At 41.3% G+C, this 24176-nt stretch overlaps 1 protein-coding gene across 2 annotated transcripts in view; it reads right to left on the bottom strand.

Moving 5' to 3' along the window:
• Nucleotides 1-2436: 2436 nt before the first annotated feature.
• PTPRN (protein tyrosine phosphatase receptor type N) overlaps nt 2437-24176 on the bottom strand; it is a 193996-nt gene continuing 172256 nt past the window's right edge. For both annotated transcript variants that reach the window (XM_073634326.1, XM_073634327.1), the window contains 6 exons: nt 23925-24044; nt 23632-23798; nt 13480-13533; nt 10180-10244; nt 8110-8183; nt 2437-4524 (listed from right to left, as the gene is read on the bottom strand). In XM_073634326.1, coding sequence (XP_073490427.1) covers nt 4453-4524; nt 8110-8183; nt 10180-10244; nt 13480-13533; nt 23632-23798; nt 23925-24044 — 552 coding nt within the window. In that variant the 3' untranslated portion in view covers nt 2437-4452. The remainder of the gene's footprint in view (nt 4525-8109; nt 8184-10179; nt 10245-13479; nt 13534-23631; nt 23799-23924; nt 24045-24176) is intronic.

Raw genomic sequence — 24176 nt, 5'->3', positions numbered from 1 at the left:
GATAGAATGGGGAAAGTTTGGAGCCCCTGTCAGGATTTACTGCTACCTGGGGCTCCGTTACAGAGTTTTTTCTTCTCACTTTCTGTTCTGGAGACCTTTCACCAGACCAAACTCTGCAAAAGTCCCTCCCTACTCTATAAAAAAGAAAAAAAAAGCTATAGAGATACAGTTTAATAAACAAAAAGAGTGCGCAAAACCTCTAAGCGTAAAAATCACAATATACAAACAGCAAAGTGATGCAAATAATATCAACATTAATAAATAAACCAACAATATAGTGGAAAAATAAAATCATATTTCGGTGCAAGTCACACAATGATATAATATAAATTAAAGTCCACCCCCGAACGAATATTTCAGGGCTCCACTAGGGGGCAGCTGTAGAATCTTGTGTGAAAATTAAATGCCACAGTTCCATGTGTTTTAGTCCCAAACAACCTCAGACATAGATATATGAATTCCCCTACCGGATAACCAGGATCTCCAGGTTGTAAGAGATCACTAGCGCAGGATACATCAAATACGAATCACACCAGGATATGGTAACAACCTACCGAGTCCTCTGCTGGCTTTCCGGAAAATGCTCCGCAGTGAGATTCAAAGGAAGATACAAAGGACCATAGCGTAATATTGCCAAAAAACACAAATGTACAGCCGTGGCCAAAAGTTTTGAGAATGACACAAATATTAATTTTCACAAAGTGTGTTGCTTCAGTGTTTTTAGACCTTTTTTCAGATGTTACTATAGTATACTGAAGTATCATTACAAGCATTTTATAAGTGTCAAAGTTTATGCAAAGAGTCAATATTTGCAGTGTTGACCTTCTTTTTAAAGACCTCTGCAATTCTCCCTAGCATGCTGTCATTCAACTTCTGGGCCACATCCTGACTGATGGCAGCCCATTCTTGCATAATCAAAGCTTGGAGTTTGTCAGAATTTGTGGGTTTTTTTTGTTCACCCGCCTCTTGAGGATTGACCACAAGTTCTCAATGGGATTAAGGTCTGGGGAGTTTCCTGGCCATGGACGCAAACTTTCGATGTTTTGTTCCCCAAGCCACTTAGTTATCACTTTTGCCTTATGGCAAGGTGCTTCGTTATGCTGGAAAAGGCATTATTCCTTACCAAATTGTTCTTGAATGATTGGGAGAAGTTGCTCTCGAAGGCTGTTTTTGTACCATTCTTTATTCATGGCTGTGTTCAAAATTGTGAGTGAGCTCACTTCCTTGGCTGAGAAGCAACCCCACACATGAATGGTCTCAGGATGGTTTACTGTTGGCACGACACAGGACTGATGGTAGCGCTCACCTTTTCTTCTCCGGACAAGGTTTTTCCTGGATGCCCCAATCGGAAAGGGGATTCATCAGAGAAAATGACTTTCCCCCAGTCCTCAGCTGTCCAATCCCTCTACATTTTGCAGAATATCAGTCTGCCCCTGATATTTTTTACTGGAGAAAAGTGGCTTCTTTGCTGTCCTTCTTGACACCAGGCCATCCTCCAAAAGTCTTCTCCTCACTGTGCATGCAGATGCCGTCACACCTGCCTGCTGCGTGGTGCCCCGATTCCGCAGCTGAATCAACTGTAGGAGACAGTCCTGGTCGCTTGCTGGACTTTTGTGGGCAACCTGAAGCCTTCTTCACAAATGCAGTGGAAATGTTTTTTTATGGGATTAAGTTAATTTTCATGGCAAAGAGGGACTCTGCAATTTATCTGATCACTCTTCATAACATTCTAGAGTATATGCAAATTGCCATCATAAAAACTGAGACAGCAGACTTTGTGAAAGTTAATATTTGTGTCATTCTCAAAACTTTTGGCCACGGCTGTATATTTCATGCAAATATACTCATGGGCATCTCAGGGAAACAAAAGCTCAAAAAAACACCATGCTGTGGTACACCAGCCAGTGTGATGACGTCATAGACCATTAGCCCCTCCCTATGTGTTTAGTCTATGCAAAGGACATCCTCAGGGCACATAAAGAAAACCCAAAACTTTTTATTTTAGTTTTTGGATAGAATTGGAAAAGAATGGCATCCCTGTCAGGATTTACTGCTGTCTGGGGCTCCATTAGAGAAACATTTTCCTCACTTTCTGTTCTTGGGACAACCTTTTACCAAACCAAACTGCAAAATTCCTTCCCCGCTCTATCCAAAGGGAAAAAAAGCTTTATAGATACAGTTTACCCCCTTCAAAAAAGGACAGGCTTGATGGACCACTTTGTCTTTTTCTGCCATCACTCTTCTGCTTCTATGCTCGGCTATTGGTGTAAATGAACAGGTGTTCCTGCAAAAGTGGCTTCTAAGGCAATCGACGTAAGGGCTGCAACATTAATGCCAATGGATGTTTCAGCCTTTAATAAGTTAGGTGAGAAGCAGGACTCTTGTGTTGAGATGTTCAGCCAAATACATCGAAAAGAAAGATGACACCACAACAACTTGTTTGCAGTTGCACAAATCCAACACGAATACTTTATTCACATCAAGATACAAAATTAAAGTCTATTATATTTCTCTAGAAATGATTTTCATTTTCTTGTTGGTGGTGGCGAATGTCTATACAATGCGGTATGAAAAGGAAAAGAGGTATAAGACTGGGGAGTGGATGGGCTACCTCGTCTCAGATATGCCTTCCCCCATATCTGTCCCCAGCAGAAAATGCAGCATATTTAGAAACGGAGAAGATACGACAGGACAGAATGACTTAGAGTACGGTGAGGTTGGGCGCTGGGCATCGTCAGTGCGTGCCAAGTGCCCTCATCCAATAACAGCTCAGTTTCCTCGTCTTACAAAAGGCTCTGGAATTGCCTTGACTCTACATGGCATGCCCCCTGATGTTTTGAACTTGCTAAGCAAGGTAGTTCTGCTATGTCAACCCTTGGCTTGGGAACTCTGAGATGTCCTACGACCGGTCTGCACGTCAGAGGGGGTTCTGTGTAGTGAATATGCCGACCTAAAGACCTGATATTTTCATACATTTGCTTCAGTGTTTAAAGATTCATTAGTACAGATGTCTTGTAGACTTCAGCAAGATTTGAAGTCTTTAGGTCCTGCGCTGTCCTCTCTGTCGCCGCCATTAGAACCGCATTATGAAGCAAGCAGATCCCAAGAGCTAGTCTCAGTCCCTTGAATTCCTCATTTTTGTTTTCAAAGGCAAATGAAAAGACTGACCGTTCTCTTCTGCCTAAATCAGAACACAGTGGTAGAGAGGACACAACTAAATCTATGGCGGGCATATCTGAAACTATTTGAATATTTGTAGGCCAGAGGGTCAACAACATAAACTAATCAAAGGGTTAGCAGTTTTGAAGCATGTTTGCAAGTTTTAGATTCTAATACCTGGGGCCCCGAAACAACAATAAAGCTCTTTGATTGTTGTACAGTTTTTTTAAGCTTTTGAAAGGTGTTCAGCTTTGTTACATGGGGTGGCCTCATCCAAAGTGCAGTTAGGGGGACTTCTTTATCCACCATACAGTCCAGTGGAAGATGTCATTGCAGCCATTTTCTACAGCTCTTACAGTGTCCACTGCATACATTTCACAGACTCAAAGGCCCACTGAATTTTGCAATTTTCTTAAATATACATTTAATATTTAAGTAAACCTGACCTAACATAGAGATGATTTGCAGACTCTTAGTGGTGCCTGCAAGCATCTGTATTGGTCTTCCTGTCGATCCCTGAGAAGCCCCCTTGGATCCTAGGCCCCAGCTGTACATCAGGCGTTGACTTTTGTCCAGGTCAAGATTAAGCCCCTCCTCTTTCCAGTGCTAAGCCCAAGTCCCCACCTTTCAACTGTCAAGTGCTAGAACTTCAGTAAGAAGCAGAGGCATTTGACAGTTGAATGACAGGAAAGGGACTCAACGCCTGAAGGAAGCAGGGTTTATTCTCAACTTGGGCAAGAGTGTGCAGTCTAGGCCTCCACAAGGACACAGATTGATCTGGACACTTACATGGGTAAATGCAGACATCTTTAAGATGCCTATATCTTGGTACCATTGTTACTTTAGGAGTAGCTTAATTTACCTTAAGTGCTTGAGGCAATAAAATATTACATTTATAAAAAATATAGTCTGTTGTGCCATATAATGTATTTGATGTAGTTCCAGGTGGTTTGTTGAAATTGTTATTCTGGGATTTCACCCTGGGGAGCTTGGGAGACTCGGAGCCTCTCTGCTATTGGAGAACGATGAATAGACATGATTGGATGACAATGAGGTACTAGCAGCTTAGGGGTGAAGCATGGGGGACGAGGTAGCAAATTTTGGGATAAGAAAAGTCAGGCAGTAGAGGGGTAGATGCTTGGAAAGGCAAATAGGCATTAGGGATGTAGAAGGGCAGCCATAAATCTCTGGCATGAAGAGTAGAGAGCACATAAATGGATAGTTGAGGTGGAGCTGCCATCTTTGTAAGGCAGGCGCAATGTCACAACACCGAGTGGGGCAGCTGGGTCAATCTCACTGTGGCAGAGCCTTCAAGATTGCATTTACTTCCTCCGCCACTGCCGTCAGGGCAAACTCAAACTGATCCTGCAAAAATGGAAAAGAACCAAATGTGTCACCATAGAAATACAGTACCAGCAAAATTGTTCATCACTGGAGTCCATTTTAAATGTTCAGTCTACCCAAAAATCTCAGCAATGGGGATGAGGCTGGGCTGAATGGCAGGACATGTAAGACAATTGCCACTGGATCTGGCCAGTTTATAGGTAGGGTCTACAGTTAGCAGAAGGAACTGGCCAACTGCTTTGGGAGGAAATACAGTTGACATGGTTGGCGTGAGAGTGTCTGCCTGCTCTCTTCTTTTGCATGATCAAGAAACGATCCTTAAAAAACATTTTATGGACAGATTGTGATCATTTATTTGACCACCATCTTCCAATGGCTTTTATGTCAGGATCTCCAGTTTGAAGACCAGGTCTACCTACCTGCCAATAACAATGTCTAGAATGATGATTCCAGATTGTCTGGTGATTTTCTGGTCAGATTCTTACCATATAAACAGAAAATCTCACCACTGGAGTCTTAGGAGATATAAGAAGCCAGTTATATTATGAACACATCAACATCTATCCATAACCAAAATATCAGCTTTGGGTAGACTGTCCCATTAAAATGGTAAATGAAGCCATTTATGTGCCCCTCGCAAACTCTACAATGGGCTCAGTGTCTGCCTTATACATCAATTTATTCCATGTCTGTGATGTTTTAAAGCCCTTAGACTGTACAACTACAATTCCAAAAAAGTTGGATCGCTGTGTAAAATCTACATAAAACCAGAAAGCAATGATCTCAGAAACCCATAATTTATTCACAATAGAAAACATATGAAATGGTTAAACTGAGAAAATGTACCATTTTAAGAAAACAATAAGGTAATTTTGAAATTGAAATTGATGGCAGCAACGGGTCTTAAAAAAATTGGGACAAGGCAACAAAAAGCTATCAAAGTAAGTGGTACTAACAAGAAAGAACTGGAAGAACATTTTACAACTAATTAGGTCAATTGGCAACAGGTCAGTAACATGATTGGGTATAAAAAGTGTCTCAGAAGTAAAGATGGGCAGAGGTTCACCAGTCTGTAAAAAGCTGCATCTAAAAATTGTCATCCAATTTCAGAGTAATGTTCCTGAACATAAATTGCAAAGACTTTAAAGAGGAGTTCCGCTAAAAAAAAAAAAAATAAAAGTCAGCAGCTACAAATACTGCAGCTGCTGACTTTTAATAATCGGACACTTACTTGTCCCAGGGTCCAGCGATGCGGGGGAATGAAGCCCCCGCTCGTCTCCCCCTCTTCTCTGCAGCGCCGGCATTGTCACTGTGGGCGGCCCGGCTGTGGCTTCACAGCCGGGCACATGCTGCGCAAGCCGCGTTGCATGCTGTGACTGGCCAGGCAAACATCTGAGACCTGTGACGTGTCCCAGATGATTGCCAAGAGGGAGGGGGGAGAGGTGAACTTCCTTCCGGCGCCGCAGTGCCCCGGGAGGAAGTGGGAGCTGAAACCCTCTAAAAAGAGGGTTTCCGCTCCCCTTCCAAAAAAATGACATGCCAAATGTGGCGTGTCAGGGGGTCACCTTCCCTTAAAGCGGAAGTTCAATTTTTGGGTGGAACTCCGCTTTAAATATATCATCATCTACAGTACATAATATTATCAAAATACTCAAAAAATCTGGAGAAATCTCTTTGCTGGAAAAACAAATATTGGATGGCTGTGATCATCTTCCCCTTAGACGGCACTGCATTAAACACAGACATGATTCTGTGATGGACATCACTGCATGGGCGCAGGAATACTTCCAAAAATCACTGCCTGTAAACACAGTTTGCCGTGCCATCTCAAATTGCAAGGTAAAGCTCTATCATGCAAAGAAGAAGCCATATCTAAACATAATCTGGAAACACCAAAGCTAATTTAAAATGGTCCTTTGCAAAGTGGAAAAATGTTTTGTGGTCAGACAATCAAAATTTGACATTCTTTTTGGCAGCCATGGGCGCCGCTTCCCCTAGACTAAAGAAAAGACAGACCTTACAGTTTGTCATCAGTGCTCAGCTAAACCTGCATCTCTGATGGTTTGGGGGTCCATTAGTATGTATAGAATGGGCAGCTTGCGTATCTATAAATCTGGCATCATTGATGCTGAAAGATATATCCAGGTTTTAGAGCTGCATTTCCTCTAGGCTGGCAGACAACTCATCCCCCAATATTGGAAGTCCATTGTTACCCCTCTTTTGGTGGAATGGGTTGCTCAAGTTAATTATATTATGAAAATGGAAGAATTACTTGCGTTTGATATTGACACCTCCCCCAAGTTTTTCGCCCTGTGGTTGGTGTGGATTCTCTACTCTGACTCCAATGCCTTAAAAAATAGGTTATGGTCGTCCTTCCCTTTCAACTCCCTTCCACATGTTCGGAAACTTATGGCTATGTGAGCTTTCCATTTATTCATAAATGTTCTGTGTTCTTTTTTTTACAATAAAAACTATATTAATTCACCCCTAAATATGACCCTGACCCAACTTTTTTGAGACGTTTTGTGCCATCAAGTTTAAAATACCCTTATTTGTTTCTAAAAAAAAGGTACATTTTTGCAGTTTAAACATTTGATACGTTTTCTATTTTCTATTGTGAGTAATATATGGGTTTTATGAGATTTTCAAATCATTAAATTCTGTTTTTACGTAGATTTTACACAGTCCCAGCTTTTTTGGAATTGAGGTTGAATAACATGCAGCTCTTCAGTGGGAACCCCAGACATCGCAAAACTGTATTAAAAGAGAAGTTTTTTTTTTTTTTTCATACTTACCTAGGTGGATGCAGCGTTGGTCATATGCTGCATCTGTCCCCCGCCGGCTCTAAGACTGAGAACCGAGCGATCAAAGACCGCTGATCGCTTGGTTCTCAGAGCTCCGTGAGCAGAGAGCTAGCCCCCTCCTAGGTCACTGGAGAGCTGGGCTGCGGAGGGGGCGGGAGCGGCTGGCTCAGGCTCTCAGAGGCTCGCTGAGAGGCTGAGCCGGGTGCCAGTCCAGGGTTGTGGGCAACTCCCACCTTGATTGTCGCAATCTTGCCCCAGCCTGGACCAGCTCTGTGACGTCAGCCGATAGCAGGCTTCAGCCTGCTGTCTGCTGAAAATGGGTCACAGGAGTGCAGAAGGAACTGCATTCCTGTGATCCACAGGAGAAGTACAGCCAAACAAGCTTTGGCTGTACTTCTTCTTTAAGCAAATCCTAGCCAGGCTTGGAATTCTACCCTCTGGCACCATCACCTCCTGTCTCTGTTGGCCATTGAAGCTTGCTATCAATTTTGGTGGCCAATAAAAGGGATCAGAGGATAGTAGTACACAAGCAAGAGAGACATGAAGGCTGGTCCACTACAGGTTTGCTTAAAAGTAGCCCTGTCTGCTCACTATAACCACAGTTCTCCCTTTGACTTACCCACTACATTTTGGAGGAATGAAAGGGACAATCTGATTGGTTGATATAGGAGGGACTAACAGTTGAAGACACCGTGTAACATAAAACTATCAACAGCAGCTTCTTGACCGTGGGAGAATGTGACAGACATATTGTATGTAATTCACAGACTATGGATATGAAGCGAGTAGGAATGCTCTATACCTTTGTCCGCACCATCCCAAGGCGCTGGTCCCGGACATGCTCCAGTGAGGCCGCAATATCGATCTCCTTCACACCTGCACACAGGATCATAAAGAACGTTATATACACTCACCGGCCACTTTATTAGGCAAGAAAAAAAAATGCTGCTCCAGGTATATAGAGATGAGGATGATTGGAGTATCTTGCAGAGTGCTAGCCCCGGCCCGCCTCCTTGGGAAACTTGGAAAGAAGAAAGAAATGGCTGCACATCCAGAACTTTCAATTGCCTTTTATTTTGTTTCACAAAGATAACACCAAAGACACCAAACTGTGGTCACGTAGATGCGTTTCACACATACATCTTGTGCTTAATCATTACCAAAGTAATGATTAAGCACAAGATGTATGTGTAAAATGTGTCTATGTGACCACAGTTTGGTGTCTTTGGTGTTATCTTTGTGAAACAAAATAAAAGGAAACCGGAACTTCTGGATGTGCAGCCATTTCTTTCTTCTTTCCACTTTATTAGGCACACCTGTTCAATTGCTTGGCAACACAAATTGCTAATCAGCTATTTGTGCAGAGCAGACTCAGACCCAGTCCCGCTCTCCTCTATAGAGCAACTGGATGGAAACAGACCGCCTGTCCATTTTCATCCGATCCGAGGGATGGAAAATAGGACCACTATCTGTCTGTTTTTGGCAGACAGGATCAGATCAGATGGCGGCAGGTGTCAGAGGACATGTGACAAACAAGAACTGCACACACCTTTAAAGATAACCTGCTCTTTGTCCATGAAAAGCAACAGGTTCGCTTTTAATGCCCTCTTCCCTTTTGCATATACACTATATGGCTGACTATTTATGGCAGGGGTCTCAAACTGGCGGCCCTCCAGCTGTTGCAAAACTACAAGTCCCATCACGCCTCTGCCTGTGGGAGTCATGCCTGTAACGGTCAGCCTTGCAATGCCTCATGGGACTTGTAGTTTCACAACAGCTGGAGGGACACCAGTTTGAGACCCCTGATTTATGGACATCTGACCATCACACCTATATGAACTTACTGGACATCCCATTTCATAACCACAACCAAAATATGGAGTTGCCTGCCTTTGTGGCTATAACAGCCTCCCCCCTTCTAGGATGGCTTTCCACAAATCTTTGGGGGTGTGTCTGTGGGAATTTGTCCCCATTTGTGAGGTCAGGTACTGATGTTGGATAAGAAGACCTGGCTTACCATTGGCATTCCAACTCATCCCAGAGGTGTTCAGTAGGGTTAAGGTCAGGGCTCTGTGTAGGACACTCAAGTTCCTACACAGCAAACTCATCACACCATGTCTTTATGGAGCTGGCTTTGTATATGGGCACAGTCATGCTGGAACAGAAAAGGGTCTTCGCCAAACTGTTACCACAAGATTGGAAGCTCACAATTGTCCAAAATGATTTTTTTTTCTGTAGTATTAACATTACCCTTCACTAAAAACACCTGAGTTCAACTACTCGGAAGGGTGTCCACATACTTTTGGCCTATACATTATGTCAGCTATTCTCAACTAGGGTTCCATGGAAGCCCAGGGTTCTTCCAGAGGTTGCTAGGTGTTCCTTGAGCTGTGATTGATTTGACTCCTATCTGTCGGTGCCTGCACTGTTTAGGGGCCAAAACCATGCCAGCTGCATGACACCATTGATCTTTGTAGCTGTCTATTAGGGTGGCATTCTGCCCACTACTGTAAGTGGTAGGTGGGGGGGCATTCTCACTAACAACCAGTCTACTGTAAGTGACATTTTTCCCATTGACTCATAATGAGATCCAATTAGCAGGGATTCCCTGAGACCATGAAAATGATTTCAAGAGTTACTTTTGGGGTTAGCGGGTTAAGAAAGTCAATTTTTTGACCAAGAGAGGCCTGCAAGGGTCACCCTGCAGAAACGATGAGATTATGGCATAATACACACAAAATGTTTTCAGTTTTGATAAATAAATAATGCTTACACATTGATTCATAACCGGTAATAAAAGTTTCCCTCTATAATATTTCCCTCTTTAATATGTCTCTGTCTTTCATGTTCTTGTATATGAATTCTTTCTCACCTTTAGCCATGCGATTGAGGACCATGTCTATGAGGATGTATGTTCCCGTTCTTCCAGCTCCATCACTGGAAGAAATAATCACAAATAAGGATACATTACATGCAAGAAGATAAAGGGACACAACACTTTATAGACTCCAGTGTATATATATATATATATAGATCTATCTATCTATCTATCGATATATATATATCTATATATATATAGAAATATCTATATATATATCTATATATATATATATATTATTGTCAAAAGTATTGGGACACCTGCCTTTGCACACACATGAACTTTAATGGCATCCCAGTCTTAGTCCGTAGGGTTCAATATTAAGTTGGTCCACCCTTTGCAGCTATAACAGCTTCAACTCTTCTGAGAAGACTGTCCACAAGGTTTAGGAGTGTGTCTATGGGAATGTTTAACCATTCTTCCAGAAGCGCATTTGTGATGTCAAGCACTGATGTGGACAAAAATGCCTGGCTCGCAGTCTCAACTCTAATTCATCCTAAAGGGGTTCTATGGGGTTGAGGTCAGGACTCTGTGCAGGCCAGTCAAGTTCCTCCACGCCAAACTCGCTCATCCATGTCTTTATGGATCTTGCTTTGTGCATTTGTGTGCAGTCATGTTGAAACAGGAAGGGGCCATCTCCAAACTGTTCCCACAAAGTTGGGAGCATGAAATTGGCCAAAATGTCTTGATATGCTGACGCCTTAAGAGTTCCTTCACAGGAACTAAGGGGCCAAGCCCAACCCCTGAAAAACAACCCCCACACCATAATCCCCCCTCCACCAAATGATTTGGAGAAGGTGGCCAAGCAGGTGACAACTTTATTTCCCATTCCAGCTTTACAGCTTTCTGTGTCACCCTGCCTGCCTGCTAGACAATAAATCAGCATCATCACAGAAGCAGGTGCTCTCTGGGTGTCCCTATTTTCTGTACCTATAAGGGTCGGTAGAAAGGAGTGCACAATATCCAATTAAATGCAATTTGGAAGGTAAATTTGTAGTCGTTGAAAGTAGCAACAAGTTATTAAGCCAACATGTTTTGGGGGGAACAAAAACTCGCCCTTCCTCAGGGCTGCTGCTGTATACTGATGGTGAATGGGGAAGAATCCCAAACTTGTCGTACAAGACATCACCTGGGGTGTCTTGTAAGATGAAACGCGTCGGGATGCTCTGCTGAAGTCACTGTTTTACTCCAAAGCGCTTTTTTATCTACTAAAATGTGAGTGTATTTCCTCCTTTTTTTTACTAAATAAATTACTTCCAATTTAAATGGGATTACACTATGTGCTTACTTCTTCTTCCTTTTCATAAATTTGTCCCATTGAAGCAACTATCCATGCGGTTCTCTGTCTATTACCTATCCCACTGAGGTCCATTGTTGGAGTTGGTCTTGTGGTTGGAGGTCGTGTCCCTTGTGACAGTTCCCCTTGGGCGTGTAGCCCTACAAGCCTGATTGACCCATTGGGTGTATACCCATTTGGATTCAATCGTTTCGGTAAGCCTTTTGACTCTCTGGTGGATCACCTATCAACAAGTTTGGGCACGTTTTTCTTTGTCACATCGTTATCCAGTTGAAGTGTCAGCTATTTTTGAACCACGTTTTGGATATCCACCATTTATTGTTTGGTTCACCTGTCCAAATACTAAGGTCTAAGGTTTATTTGTAAAAAAAAATTTTCCTTGGGTATTATTGGACATTATTTTCATATATTTTCATTGTCACGTTATGACCTTTAGTATATCAATTTTATTTTAGGCTTACTGTACACGCATATTCAGTGTTTATTTACAAACTTTTTGTATATATATTTTTTGAGTTTATTCTTAGCTTATTTATGTGCACTATTATGTATATGTACACTATTTTTCAGTTTATTCTGAGATTTATTTGAGCGCTGCACTTATTTTTCACATATGTGTATTTATAGCACAGGCTAGTGTTTGCTGACCATAGCGGCGGAACTCCAGGGCCCAAGCCTCCATCTATGGTGAGTGAAGCTTCCCTCCCTTCCTCTCTTATCTCCTCAGCCTCTGAGCATGTAAGTGGGGGCTTTGGTGAGCAGAGACTCCCTTACATCAGGATTCCCAGAGCACCCCTTACATCAGAGTTCCCCTTTGCATTACAATCCACAGAGCTCCCCCTTAGGGCCCAGAGTTCTCCCTTATATCAGTGTCTGCACAGTCCTCCCTTACAGTGTAAGTTCAGATGTAAAAGGGAAACGCTGCGTATTCAGATGTAAAGCAGAACTCTGTGGACTCTGATGTGAGGGAGGACTCCTGTGATTAAATATATACAATTAGAATAGTTATTTAATCACAAAATATATGTATAGTGTATACTACAAAAAAAGAATTTGCTGTGCGCTGCTAAAGTCTTGGGTTTGGCTCGAAGAAAAGGTGGCAACCCTACCCAAGATGTCAGGAAGGGGTCCTGCTGCAGGACCATAATCAAGGGCCCCCAGCGATCATTTGAAAGGGCTCCGGGATAAGAGTTCAGGGGGGCCCTTCATGGTTCATTGCACCGGGGGCCCTGAAGGTTCTAGTTACGCTTTTGCAGGGCAGCAAATGTTGCGTGATTGTTCTATATAAAATGTACTGGGGCTAGAAACAGCCAGGCGTCTGACTTTTTTGAAGGGGGGGGGGGGGGGGGGGGGGTGGTCAGCAATGGAAAAGCACAAACTTTTTTGTTGCATTTCATACACGTTCAGCCTACAGGTGATATACAGTTTGGGGTTAGTTTACTAAAACTGGATCACTCAGAATCTGGTGCATCTGTGCATGGTAGCCAATCAGCTTCTAACTTCAGCTTGTTCAATTAACCTGAGCTCATGTTTTAACATATATTTATGCCTCTGTATCTTCAATTTTTGTAATAAATATATTTTTACAATTTACTTTGAATTTTCTGCTGCAATACAAAACCCCACAGGGAAACCTTTTCCATTTTGTTCAATTAACCTTTGACAATAAAACCTGGAAGCTGATTGGTTTCTATGCAGAGCTGCACCAGATTTTTCACTCTGCAGTTTTAGTAAATCCTCCCCATTGTGTCCCATTACAGACTCTGAGTTCAGTTTTGGATGCCTGTGCGCCACCCAGTGGCTATAAATGTTACTACACATGGTTCTTCGGCTGGTTGGCAGCTACCGAAACAGAACAAAAGAAAAGGAATGTGTCTGCGTTCAAAATAGCAAACCAATGAGATTTCAGATTTAACTGCCTAATCTGTGTTTAAGAAAAAAACAAAAAACTGGAAAAACCTGATTGGCTGATTAATGGCTGCAAGAGGTCACAATACCTGCAGTGCACGATGATTGGGCAGGAGCGTCCGCGGAAAGACTTGTTCACCTTCCTGTAAAACAAGAAAACAGACGACATTGTTTCCTCCAAAGCAAAGAAATTGTTTCCTCCAATTTGCTACATAGATCTCTAATTTCTTCTAAAGTGGACCTGTCACATCTTAATATTTGTGTACATGAACTGCCATACTGGAATTCTGTTGCATCAAAGAGAGCAATATTTATCACTTATATATTGTCATCAATTTATACCTCAATTCTCTTACAATACAATCACATCCATTCACTGCCCTCGAGAAGCTTACAATCTAAAGCTGGTTTTCCAATGACATTCGTCAAGTCATCGAATGTAGTGAGAATTTACACACAACTAACCTACTAGGGTATGTGGCCAGCTTGGGGTCCGTATCTCACATGCATATACACTAGGGCCAATCAACCTTCCACCCACACAAGCACAGGGAGTACATACAAACTCCAAGCAGCTAGCATCCCAGCCAGGAATTTTACCAGGGACCCCAACGCTGCAAGGCAGATGTGCTACCCACTAAGCCACTAAGTCATTTCTTGCTGCTTCGCATTCAGATGATGTCTTATAACAAAGTATTAAGGATGTGCAGAACGAAAACATTTGATTTGTTACGTTTCCTTTTCAGTGTTCACATAAATTTGTTTAGCTAAATTTGTGTAATTCGTTTAATACTACGTTTTCGGAATTTGTTAAGTTTATTCGAATCAAATTTTCCAACGTTGAAAATTTGAATCAATTCGAATTCCATTCAAATTGCAATCAAATTAGAATCTAATTCTATTCTAGACTGAATTTATTCTATTCGAAATCCAATTTTGGTATGGTTATATTCTTTCTATTTGATTTGATTCTATTGTTTTTTTTTCTAATTTACTCTTTTCTTTTCTGTTCTATTCTTTTCTATTCTATTCTTTTCTATTCTATTCAAATTCAAAATTATTCTTTTCAAAATTCGAATTTCGGAAAAAACAGTTATAGTGTTATAGTCTTTCTATTCTATTCGTTTCTATTGTTTATTCTATTTTATTCTTTTCTATTCTATTATTTTATTTTCTATTCTATTCTTTTCTATTCTATTGGAATTTGAATTTATTCTATTTGAAATTTGAATTTCAGAAGGTTTTATTCTTTCTATTTTATTTTATTCTATTCTTTTTTCTCTATACTATTCTATTTTTTCTATTCTATTCTTTTTTATTGTATTCAAATTTATTTTATATGAAATTCGAATTTCAGAAGTTGGTTATATTCTTTCTATTTTATTCTATTTTCCATTCTTTTCCATTCCTTTATTTTCTATTCTATTTTATTGTTCTTTTATATTCTATTTTGTTCTGTTTTATTCTATTCTTTTCTATTATACTATTTTCTATTCTATTTGAATTTGAATTTAATCTATTTTAAATTCAAAGGTTATATTCTATTTTATTATATTCTATTCTTTTTTCTATTATATAATTTTTCTTTTCTATTCTATTTTTTCTGTTCTATTCTTTTCTATTGTATTCAAACTTTTTCTACTTGAAATTCAAATTTCAGAAGATGGTTATAGTCTTTCTATTTTATTCTATTTTCTATTCTATTCCTTTATTTTCTATTCTATTTTATTCTGTTCTTTTATTTTCTATTTTGTTCTGTTTTACTCTTTTCTTTACTATTCTATTCAAATTCAAAATCATTATTTTCAAAATTCGAATTTCAGAAAACAGTTATAGCGTTATATTATTCTTTCTCTTCTATTCTTTTCTATTGTTTATTCTATTTTATTCTTTTCTATTCTATTATTTTATTTCCTATTCTATTTGAATTTGAATTTATTCTATTTGAAATTCGAATTTCAGAAGAAGGTTATATTCTTTCTATTTTATTCTATTCTTTTTTTCTATTCTATTATTTTCTATTCTATTTTTTCTATTCTTTTCTTTTCTATTGTATTCAAATTCAAATTTATTCCATTTGAATTTATAGTGTTATATTCTTTCTATTCTAGTCTTTTCTATTGTTTATTCTATTTTATTCTTTTCTATTCTATTATTTTCTATTCAATTTGAATTTATTCTATATGAAATTCGAATTTCAGAAGAAGGTTATATTCTATTTTATTCTATTTTATTATTTTCTATTCTATTTTTTCTATTGTATTCTTTTCTATTGTATTCAAATTTATTCTATTTGAAATTCGAATTTCAGAAGTTGGTTATATTCTTTCTATTTTATTCTATTTTCTATTCTATTCTATTCCTTTATTTCCTATTCTATTTTATTCTGTTCTTTTATTTTCTATTCTATTTTGTTCTGTTTTACTCTATTCTTTTCTATTCTATTCTTTTATTTTCTATTCTATTTTTTTCTATTATTTTTTTTTTATTGTATTCTGTTCTGTTTTACTCTATTATATTCTATTCTTTTATTTACTATTCTATTCTTTTCTATTCTAATTTCTTCTCTTCGGAAATTCTAATTGGATTCGATAACTATTCAAATTCGTTGAAATTTTTTTGTTATTTTGGATTCGTTTAAACTGGTTACTATTGTAATTCGGAAATTCGGATGCATCCGAATAATGAAAAATTTGTCTGAATTTCAATTCGGAACGAACCGCACATGTCTAGAAAATATATTTCGTCATAGGACGGCCTTTCAGCCCCCTGTCTGACGCATAACATACATGGCAATTGTTTTCTAAAGTCATGCTGTCTGCAGTACAACCATCCGATGCAGGATCCACCAATATACCAAACTAGATCAGTCCCGTGTTATGCATTGATTATCTCCAGCCATCATCTGTTGTATATTTCTTAAATGTTTCTAATTATTCCTCTTATTCGGAGTGTGCAGTAATCATTGTAATTAGATATAAGGCCTCATGCACACGCTGGGCGTTTCTCTATCTCTCCTAGGTGTCTTTCTTCCTGGCAGCGGCATTTTGACGCTTTTAAAAGTGTTTAATGCTTTGCCACGTTAGGTGCATGGGCGTAAATTCATTTCATTGGACAGAATTTTTTTTTATTCTGGCCCTTTGAAATGAATGAACCCTAAGGAGCTAAACGCACCTAGCATTAACGTGCGCTCAGATGTGTTCACACGCATTGAGCATTTTTTTTTCTGCTGCTCCTGGACGCACTGGAAGCGGGTTTTTTTTTTGCCTCTAAACTCTCTTTAAATGCCTATGTGTACATGGACACATTGGGGTGGATATATTAAAGGCGAATAGGCTGTGCACCTTTGCAAAGTGCAGTTTCTCCAGAGCTTAGTAAATGAGCAGAAGCTTTGCTGACTTCCATCATCCAATTACGTGCAAGACAAAGTTTTTTTTTTTTTATATTCCTTGCATGTGATTGGGTATTCTTTGCAAAATGAAGCTTTACCTCATTTACTAAGCTCTGGAGCAGCTGCACTTGCAAACGTGCACAGTCTATTTCCCTTTAGTAAATCAACCCCACAGGCTAACAAGCAGTGGAGTTTAGTTTAGGGCTGTGGTCTCCGAAATGCGGCCCGGGGACCAGATGCGGCCCTTTGCTTGCTTTTATTCGGCCCTTGGGGCAACATTTCATCCTCTGACACTAATGGGGTATAATTCACCCTGCTGACACCAACGAAGGGGCACAATTCCTCCCAATGACACCAACCATGCGGCACGGTTCCTGCCAGAGACACCAATGATAGGGCATGATTCTTCCCACTCAACACCAATGATGGGGGTACAATTCCTCCCAATGACACCAATGATGGGGCACAGTTCCTGCCAGTGACACCAACGATGGGGCATGATTCCCCCTAGTGACACCAACAAAGGGGCACAATTCCTCCCAATGACACCAATGATGGGGCACAGTGCCTGCCAGTGACACCAACGATGGGGCATGATTCCCCCTAGTGACGCCAACAAAGGGGCACAATTCCTCCCAATGACACCAATGATGGGGCACAGTGCCTGCCAGTGACACCAACGATGGGGCATGATTCCCCCTAGTGACACCAACAAAGGGGCACAATTCCTCCCAATGACACCAATGATGGGGCACAGTTCCTGCCAGTGACACCAACGATGGGGCATGATTCCCCCTAGTGACACCAACAAAGGGGCACAATTCCTCCCAATGACACAAATGATGGGGCACAGTTCCTCCCAATGACACCAACGATGGGGCACAGTTCCTGCCAGTGACGCCAACCATGGGGCACAATTGGGAGGAATTGCGCCCCTTCATTTGTGTCTGTAGGGGGAATTTTGCCACATCGTTGGTATCACTGGCAGGAACTGTGCCCCATCAATGGTGTCATTGGGAGAAATTGTGCCCCATCCTTGGTGTCATGGTGCTGGAAGAATCATTCCCCATCATTGGTGTCACCGGCAACTATGGGGCAGGATTCTTCCAGCGCAATGACACCAAGGATGGGGCACAATTTCTCCCAATGACTCCACTGATGGGGCACAGTTTCTGCCAGTGATACCAATGATGTGGCTAAATTTCCCCTACAGACACAAATGAAGGGGCACAATTCCTCCCAATGGCACCAGCGATGGGGCACAGTTCCTGCCAATGACACCAACAATGGGGTATGATTCTTCCCACTCAATGACACTGACAATAGGGCACAATTCCTCCCAATTACACCAACGAAGGGGGCAAGGTTCCTGCCAGTGACACCAACGATGACGCATGATTCTTCCCACTCAATGACACCAACGATGGGGCATTGTATACTCCCACTGATGCCAGGACATTTTCTACTTCTAGTGGCCCCAGTCCGGTCCCCCTAAAGTCTGAAGGACAGTAAACTGGCCCTTTGTTTAGAAAGTTTAGAGACCCCCCCTGGTTTAGAGGCAGAAAATGAATCGAAAACCCCAGACGCCCCTAAGAACTGCGTAAAAATATGTGCATGAGGCCAAATAGGAAAATGTCCAGTTGAACCACCACTGACTTCATATTCTTGGTGAGTTGTTGATATGGAACACACACGTGCACCAATGAAATGTCAGAACTCCTGATGATCTGTACATACAGAGCAAGAAATACAATTATTATTACCTCTTATTCCTCATCCCATAGACTTAACAAGAATCTCTAACCCTTGCAGTAAGTTAAACGGGATGTAAGAGGATGCCCCCCCAAAGTGAAGAGAAATTCCCTTTTAGTCAGCAAGAAGCTTGGATTTTCCATTACTTGGGCATGATGGTCAACAGGACACATAAAGAGGGTGATTCTGCCCAGTGGAAACACAGACAGCAATAATCATCAATAGCCTAAAATAGCCCCATCTAGTGACCAAATGCAACATTTTCCGTTTTAAATCAAAGATTTACATTGGATGTAGCCAATTTATATTGTCCCCCCCCCCCCTTTGAACAGAACAATGTACATGCACTGTTATTGGTTAAATGACTGTGCAAATTAGTGATCGATCCCATTCACACTTGTATGACTCCAAAGTTGTGTGATTTTTGGAGTGCAACTGTGGTGCAACTTTGGATGGGTGAGACTTAGATGCGACTTTGTAGATGCGACCCGTGATAATGAACAACTGTTGCATGTAAAACATTTCGGTTGCTTTCATGCAACTTTTTTGGGTTAAAGTGGTTGTGAAGTCTCAAGGTGAAAAATCTTCTGTGCTGCAGCTCCCCCACAGACCCCCCCCCTCCTTTTTTCTTACCTGAGCCCGATCCAGCGATGTGCACGAGCGCAATGGCTCCAGTTGCTGTCTCTCTCCTCATTGGACAGATTGGCTCCCGCTGCTGTCAATAAAATCCAGTGACACAGGAGCGGTGGGTGGGGCCCGAGTCCCGCCGACTGTGTCAATGGACGCAGCAGCGGGACTCGGGAGTGCACCCACGCGGGTCCCCCCCCCCCCCCCAGGGAAAGGGGCTTTCCGTGGGGGGGCATCTGATGAAGAGAAGGGACTTGGAACGCCGATGGGGCACCCAAGAAGAAAAGGATTGGGGCTGCTCTGTGTAAAACGATTACACAGAGCAGGTAAGTATAGACATGTTTTTATTTTTATAATTAAAAAAAAAACGAGGGTTTACAACCCTTTTTGCATTGAAGTCTATAGCTATCAAGTTGCGTGAAAGTCGGACAAATGTAGTGCATGAACTACTTTGAAGTCACCGTGACTTTAATTTGCATAGATATGAACGATACTCATTGGAAAACATGGGGCGCAACTTGTCATGCGACTTTGATGTCCAAAGTCGCACGACAAGTCGCACAGGTGTGAATGGAGTTACTGTCCCAGACTTGATGGCACCACCTGTCTGCAGGTGCAGGAGCGCATGGCGGTTCCCGGAGAAGGAGGCGTGTCCCACCTGCTCATGATCACTTTTGTGACTATGCAACTGAGACCAAAATTACAAGCTGCAAATCACAAAAATGACAGGGGCAGCCGCGGGCTGAGAGAGGACGGAGGAGGACGGAGGAGAACGTGGAGGTCATACATTGAGTTTGGAAGTCAACAACCAGATTGTGTAAAGGGCAACACCTGAGCAAATCTTATTCCAGCTTGGCTAGGAAAAACAAAAAGGAAGAAACAAGCACACAAAAGGCACAGTGTATGTAGAAAAGCAATGCAAAACATTGGTTTATTAATGTAGGAGGCAGCCATGTTAGACCTTATCAGACATATAAGTAACATACGATTACAGTGGGACGTCCAGGTCAGCCCTATTCAGGAATATAAGTTCCATCCTACTACAATGTAAAGCAGTGGTCTCAAAAACTGTGGCCCAGGGGCCAGATGCGGCCCTTTACTTACCTTTATCTGGCCCTTGGAGCACTTTTCCTTCCACTGATGCAAGACACAATACCTCCTATTGATACCAACAATGGGGCATAATTCCTGTTACTGACACCAATGATGGGGCACTATTTCTCCCACTGACACCAATGATGGGGCATTATTCCTCTCACTGACACCAATGATGGGGCATTATTCCTCTCACTGACACCAATGATGGGGCACTATTCCTCCCACTGATACCAATGATGGGGCACTATTCCTCCCACTGATACCAATGATGGGGAACTATTCCTCCTACTGACACCAATGATGGGGCACTATTTCTCCCCCTAATTGCCAAAGATGTACTGTTAACTCTCACTGATGCCAGGACAATTTCTAATTCCACTGTCCAGTCCGGCCCCCTAAAGTTTGAAGGACAGTAAATTGGCTCTTTGTTTAGAAAGTTTGGAAACCCCTGATGTAAAGTAAGGTCTCACCAAATGACATGTCCTTTTTAGTAGATCTCAGTGTATCACTATGGCTGCATAACGTATATTCCCATCTTCCAAATTAGGGTAACATCTACATTATCCACTTGCTGACCCGGGCTTTTCTGCCACTAAATCTGTATTTTTTTGCTAGAAAATGACTTAGAACCTCCATATATCTATCTATCTATATCTATATAGATAGATAGATATCTATATATAGATATCTATCTATCTATATCTATATATAGATATAGATATCTATCTATATATATCTATCTATATATATATATATATATAGATATATATATATATATATATATATCTATATATATATATATAGATATATATATATATATAGATATATATATATATAGATATATATATAGATATATCTCTCTATATATAGAGATATCTATATATAGATAAAGATATATATATATATATTTATTTTTTTGTTTTGTTTTAGCAAAGACCCTAGAGAATAAAATGGCAATCACTGTAATTTTTTATGTCATACAGTATTCGCGCTTCGGTTTTTCTAGTGCAATTTATTTGGAAAAAATAAACTTTTTAAAATTTTAATGCAAAAAAAAAAAAAAAACATAATACACAATCAAATTTTTTGTAAAATATAAATGATGACGTTACGCCGAGTAAATAGATACCTAACATGTCACGCTTTAAAACTGCATCCGCTCGTGGAATGGCGACAAACTTCGATGCTTAAAACTCTGAATAGGCAACGCTTAAAAAATCTTTACAGATTACCGCTACGAGGTCTAGCGCTAGAATTATTGCTCTCGCAGTAACATTCGCGGCGATACCTCACATGTGTGGTGCGAACATCGTTTACATATGTGTGTGCGACTTATGTATGCGTTTGCTTCTGCGTGCGAGCATTGTCCTTTTATTTTATTTTTTATCGATGACTTTTATTCCTATACTAGGAATGTAAACATCCCTTGTAATAGAAATAAGGGATGACAGGTCCTCTTTATGAAGAGATATAGGGTCAATAAGACCCCAAATCTCTCCTCTACCTTTAACCACTTCACCCGCTGAAGGTTTTACCCCCTTAATGACCAGGCCATTTTTTACACTCTCTAACCCACATCTTCAATCTCTCCCTCTCTTCTGGTATCTTCCCCAATTCCTTAAAACATGCACTTGTCCGCCCCATACTTAAAAAGCCCTCACTGGACCCATCCAATCTTAACAACCTACGCCCCATCTCCTTGCTCCCCTTTTTATCCAAATTCCTTGAACGACTGGTCTACAACCAACTGAGCGTCCACCTCGCTGATAATAGCTTTCTTGATCCCCTTCAGTCTGGATTTCGTCCTCAACATTCCACAGAAACTGCTCTCCTAAAACTAACAAACGGTCTACTAATGGCCAAAACCAATGGACACTATTCTGTACTCCTACTCCTGGACCTCTCTGCTGCCTTTGATACGGCTGACCACCCCCTCCTCCTCAAAAAACTCCATGCCTTTGGTCTCCCTGACTGTACTCTTCACTGGGTTTCTTCCTACTTATCCAACCGCACCTTTAAAGTTTCTTACATCTCTACTTCCACCTCTCCTCTTCCTTTCTCTGTTGGGGTCTCCCAAGGTTCTGTTCTTGGACCTCTCCTATTTTCAATCTACACCTCCTCCCTGGGTCAGCTGATAGCCTCCCATGGCTTCCAATACCACCTCTATGCTGACAACACCCAAATCTATTTCTCTACCCCTCAGCTCACTCCCTCTGTCTCCTCACGTATCACTAATTTACTATCAGATATATCAGTCTGGATGTCACACCACTTCCTGAAACTCAATCTATCCAAAACCGAACTTATAATTTTTCCTCCCCCATTAGCCCCTTTCCCTGACCTCTCTGTCAAAATTGATGGCACAACTATCAGCCCATCCCCACATGTCAAGGTCCTAGGTGAAGTCCTGGACTCTGAACTCTCCTTTAAGCACCACATCCAATCACTGTCCAAATCTTGCCGCCTCAACCTCCGGAACATCTCCAAAATACACCCCTTTCTAACCAATGACACAACAAAGTTCTTAATTCACTCGCTGGTCATCTCTCGTCTCTACTACTGCAACTCCCTTCTCATTGGCTTACCTTTACATAGTCTATCTCCTCTTCAATCCATCATAAATGCCGCTGCCAGACTCATCCACCTTACCAATCGCTCTGTCTCTGCTACTCCTTTCTTCCAATCCCTCCACTGGCTTCCTCTCACCCAAAGAATTAAATTCAAAATACTAACAACTACCTACAAAGCCATCCACAACTCTGCCCCCAGCTACATCACTAACCTAGTCTCTAAATACCAACCTAATCGTTCTCTTCGCTCTTCTCAAGACCTCCTGCTCTCTAGCTCCCTCATCACCTCCTCCCACGCTCGCCTCCAGGACTTTTCCAAAGCCTCTCCAATCCTATGGAACGCCCTACCCCAATCTGTCCGCTTATCTCCTACTCTATTAGCTTTTAGACGATCCCTGAAAACCCTTCTCTAGAAGCCTATCCTACCCACACCTAACAACTGTATTTTCATTTTCTCCATCAGCTCATCCACCACAGTTATTACCTTTTGTTTCCACTTGACCCTCCCTTCTAGATTGTAAGCTCTAATGAGCAGGGCCCTCTGATCCCTCCTGTATTGATTTGTATTGTAAGTGTACTGTCTTCCCTCATGTTGTAAAGCGCTGCGCAAACTGTTGGTGATATATAAATCCTGTATAATAATAATAATGCATTCTGTATGTAGGCCAAATAATCGGCTGACCAACTAATCAATTATAATCCATTGTACTGATTAGTTGTTTCAGCCCTAATTGTATGGTATACGGCCATCTTTATATCTAGCAGCATTGTACATAATAGCGAGCCCTATTGGAGAAGCTTACCTGCGGAAGTCAAGCAGGGGGCGAGTGCTGCTGGGAGTGCCCTCTGCTGGCCAGCTCAGGAAATGGAACTGCGTCAGGGTCCTCGTCTCCTGGGTCTGAACGTTTTTCAGATAAAAACTGCGAACCAGAAAGTCTTCACACCAGATATGTTCTGATACAAGGTTCACCTGTGAAAAAGAACTCCAGCTCTGTAAAAAGGCTCTCTATGCTCACTGATCTGAAACCCCCCCCCCCCCACTTCCGCCACCAGGGAGCAGCAGAGGTAATAGGAACACCTTCAGCACATTACTAACCTCATAGATGTGATAGAGGGAGGAGCCTTCGTCAGGCCAATAGCGATCGCACTGTTTTACTCCGTCCTCTACCAATGGCGATAACATCACTATGACCGTGCAGCCGTTTTCCCAAACCATCTACGAGTACAGAGAGAGCGTCATACTTCACTATATATACTGTATATGGACTTATTGAAAAGAAAAAAAAAGCTTATCAACAAAGCCATGTGATTACCATGTCAGCATTGTAATGGCGATCACATGACCATC

The sequence above is a fragment of the Aquarana catesbeiana genome, linkage group LG06 (genome assembly GCF_042186555.1).
Source record: "Aquarana catesbeiana isolate 2022-GZ linkage group LG06, ASM4218655v1, whole genome shotgun sequence".
Classification (NCBI taxonomy): Eukaryota; Metazoa; Chordata; class Amphibia; order Anura; family Ranidae; genus Aquarana; species Aquarana catesbeiana.
This window is presented reverse-complemented; position numbering and strand designations above follow the sequence as displayed.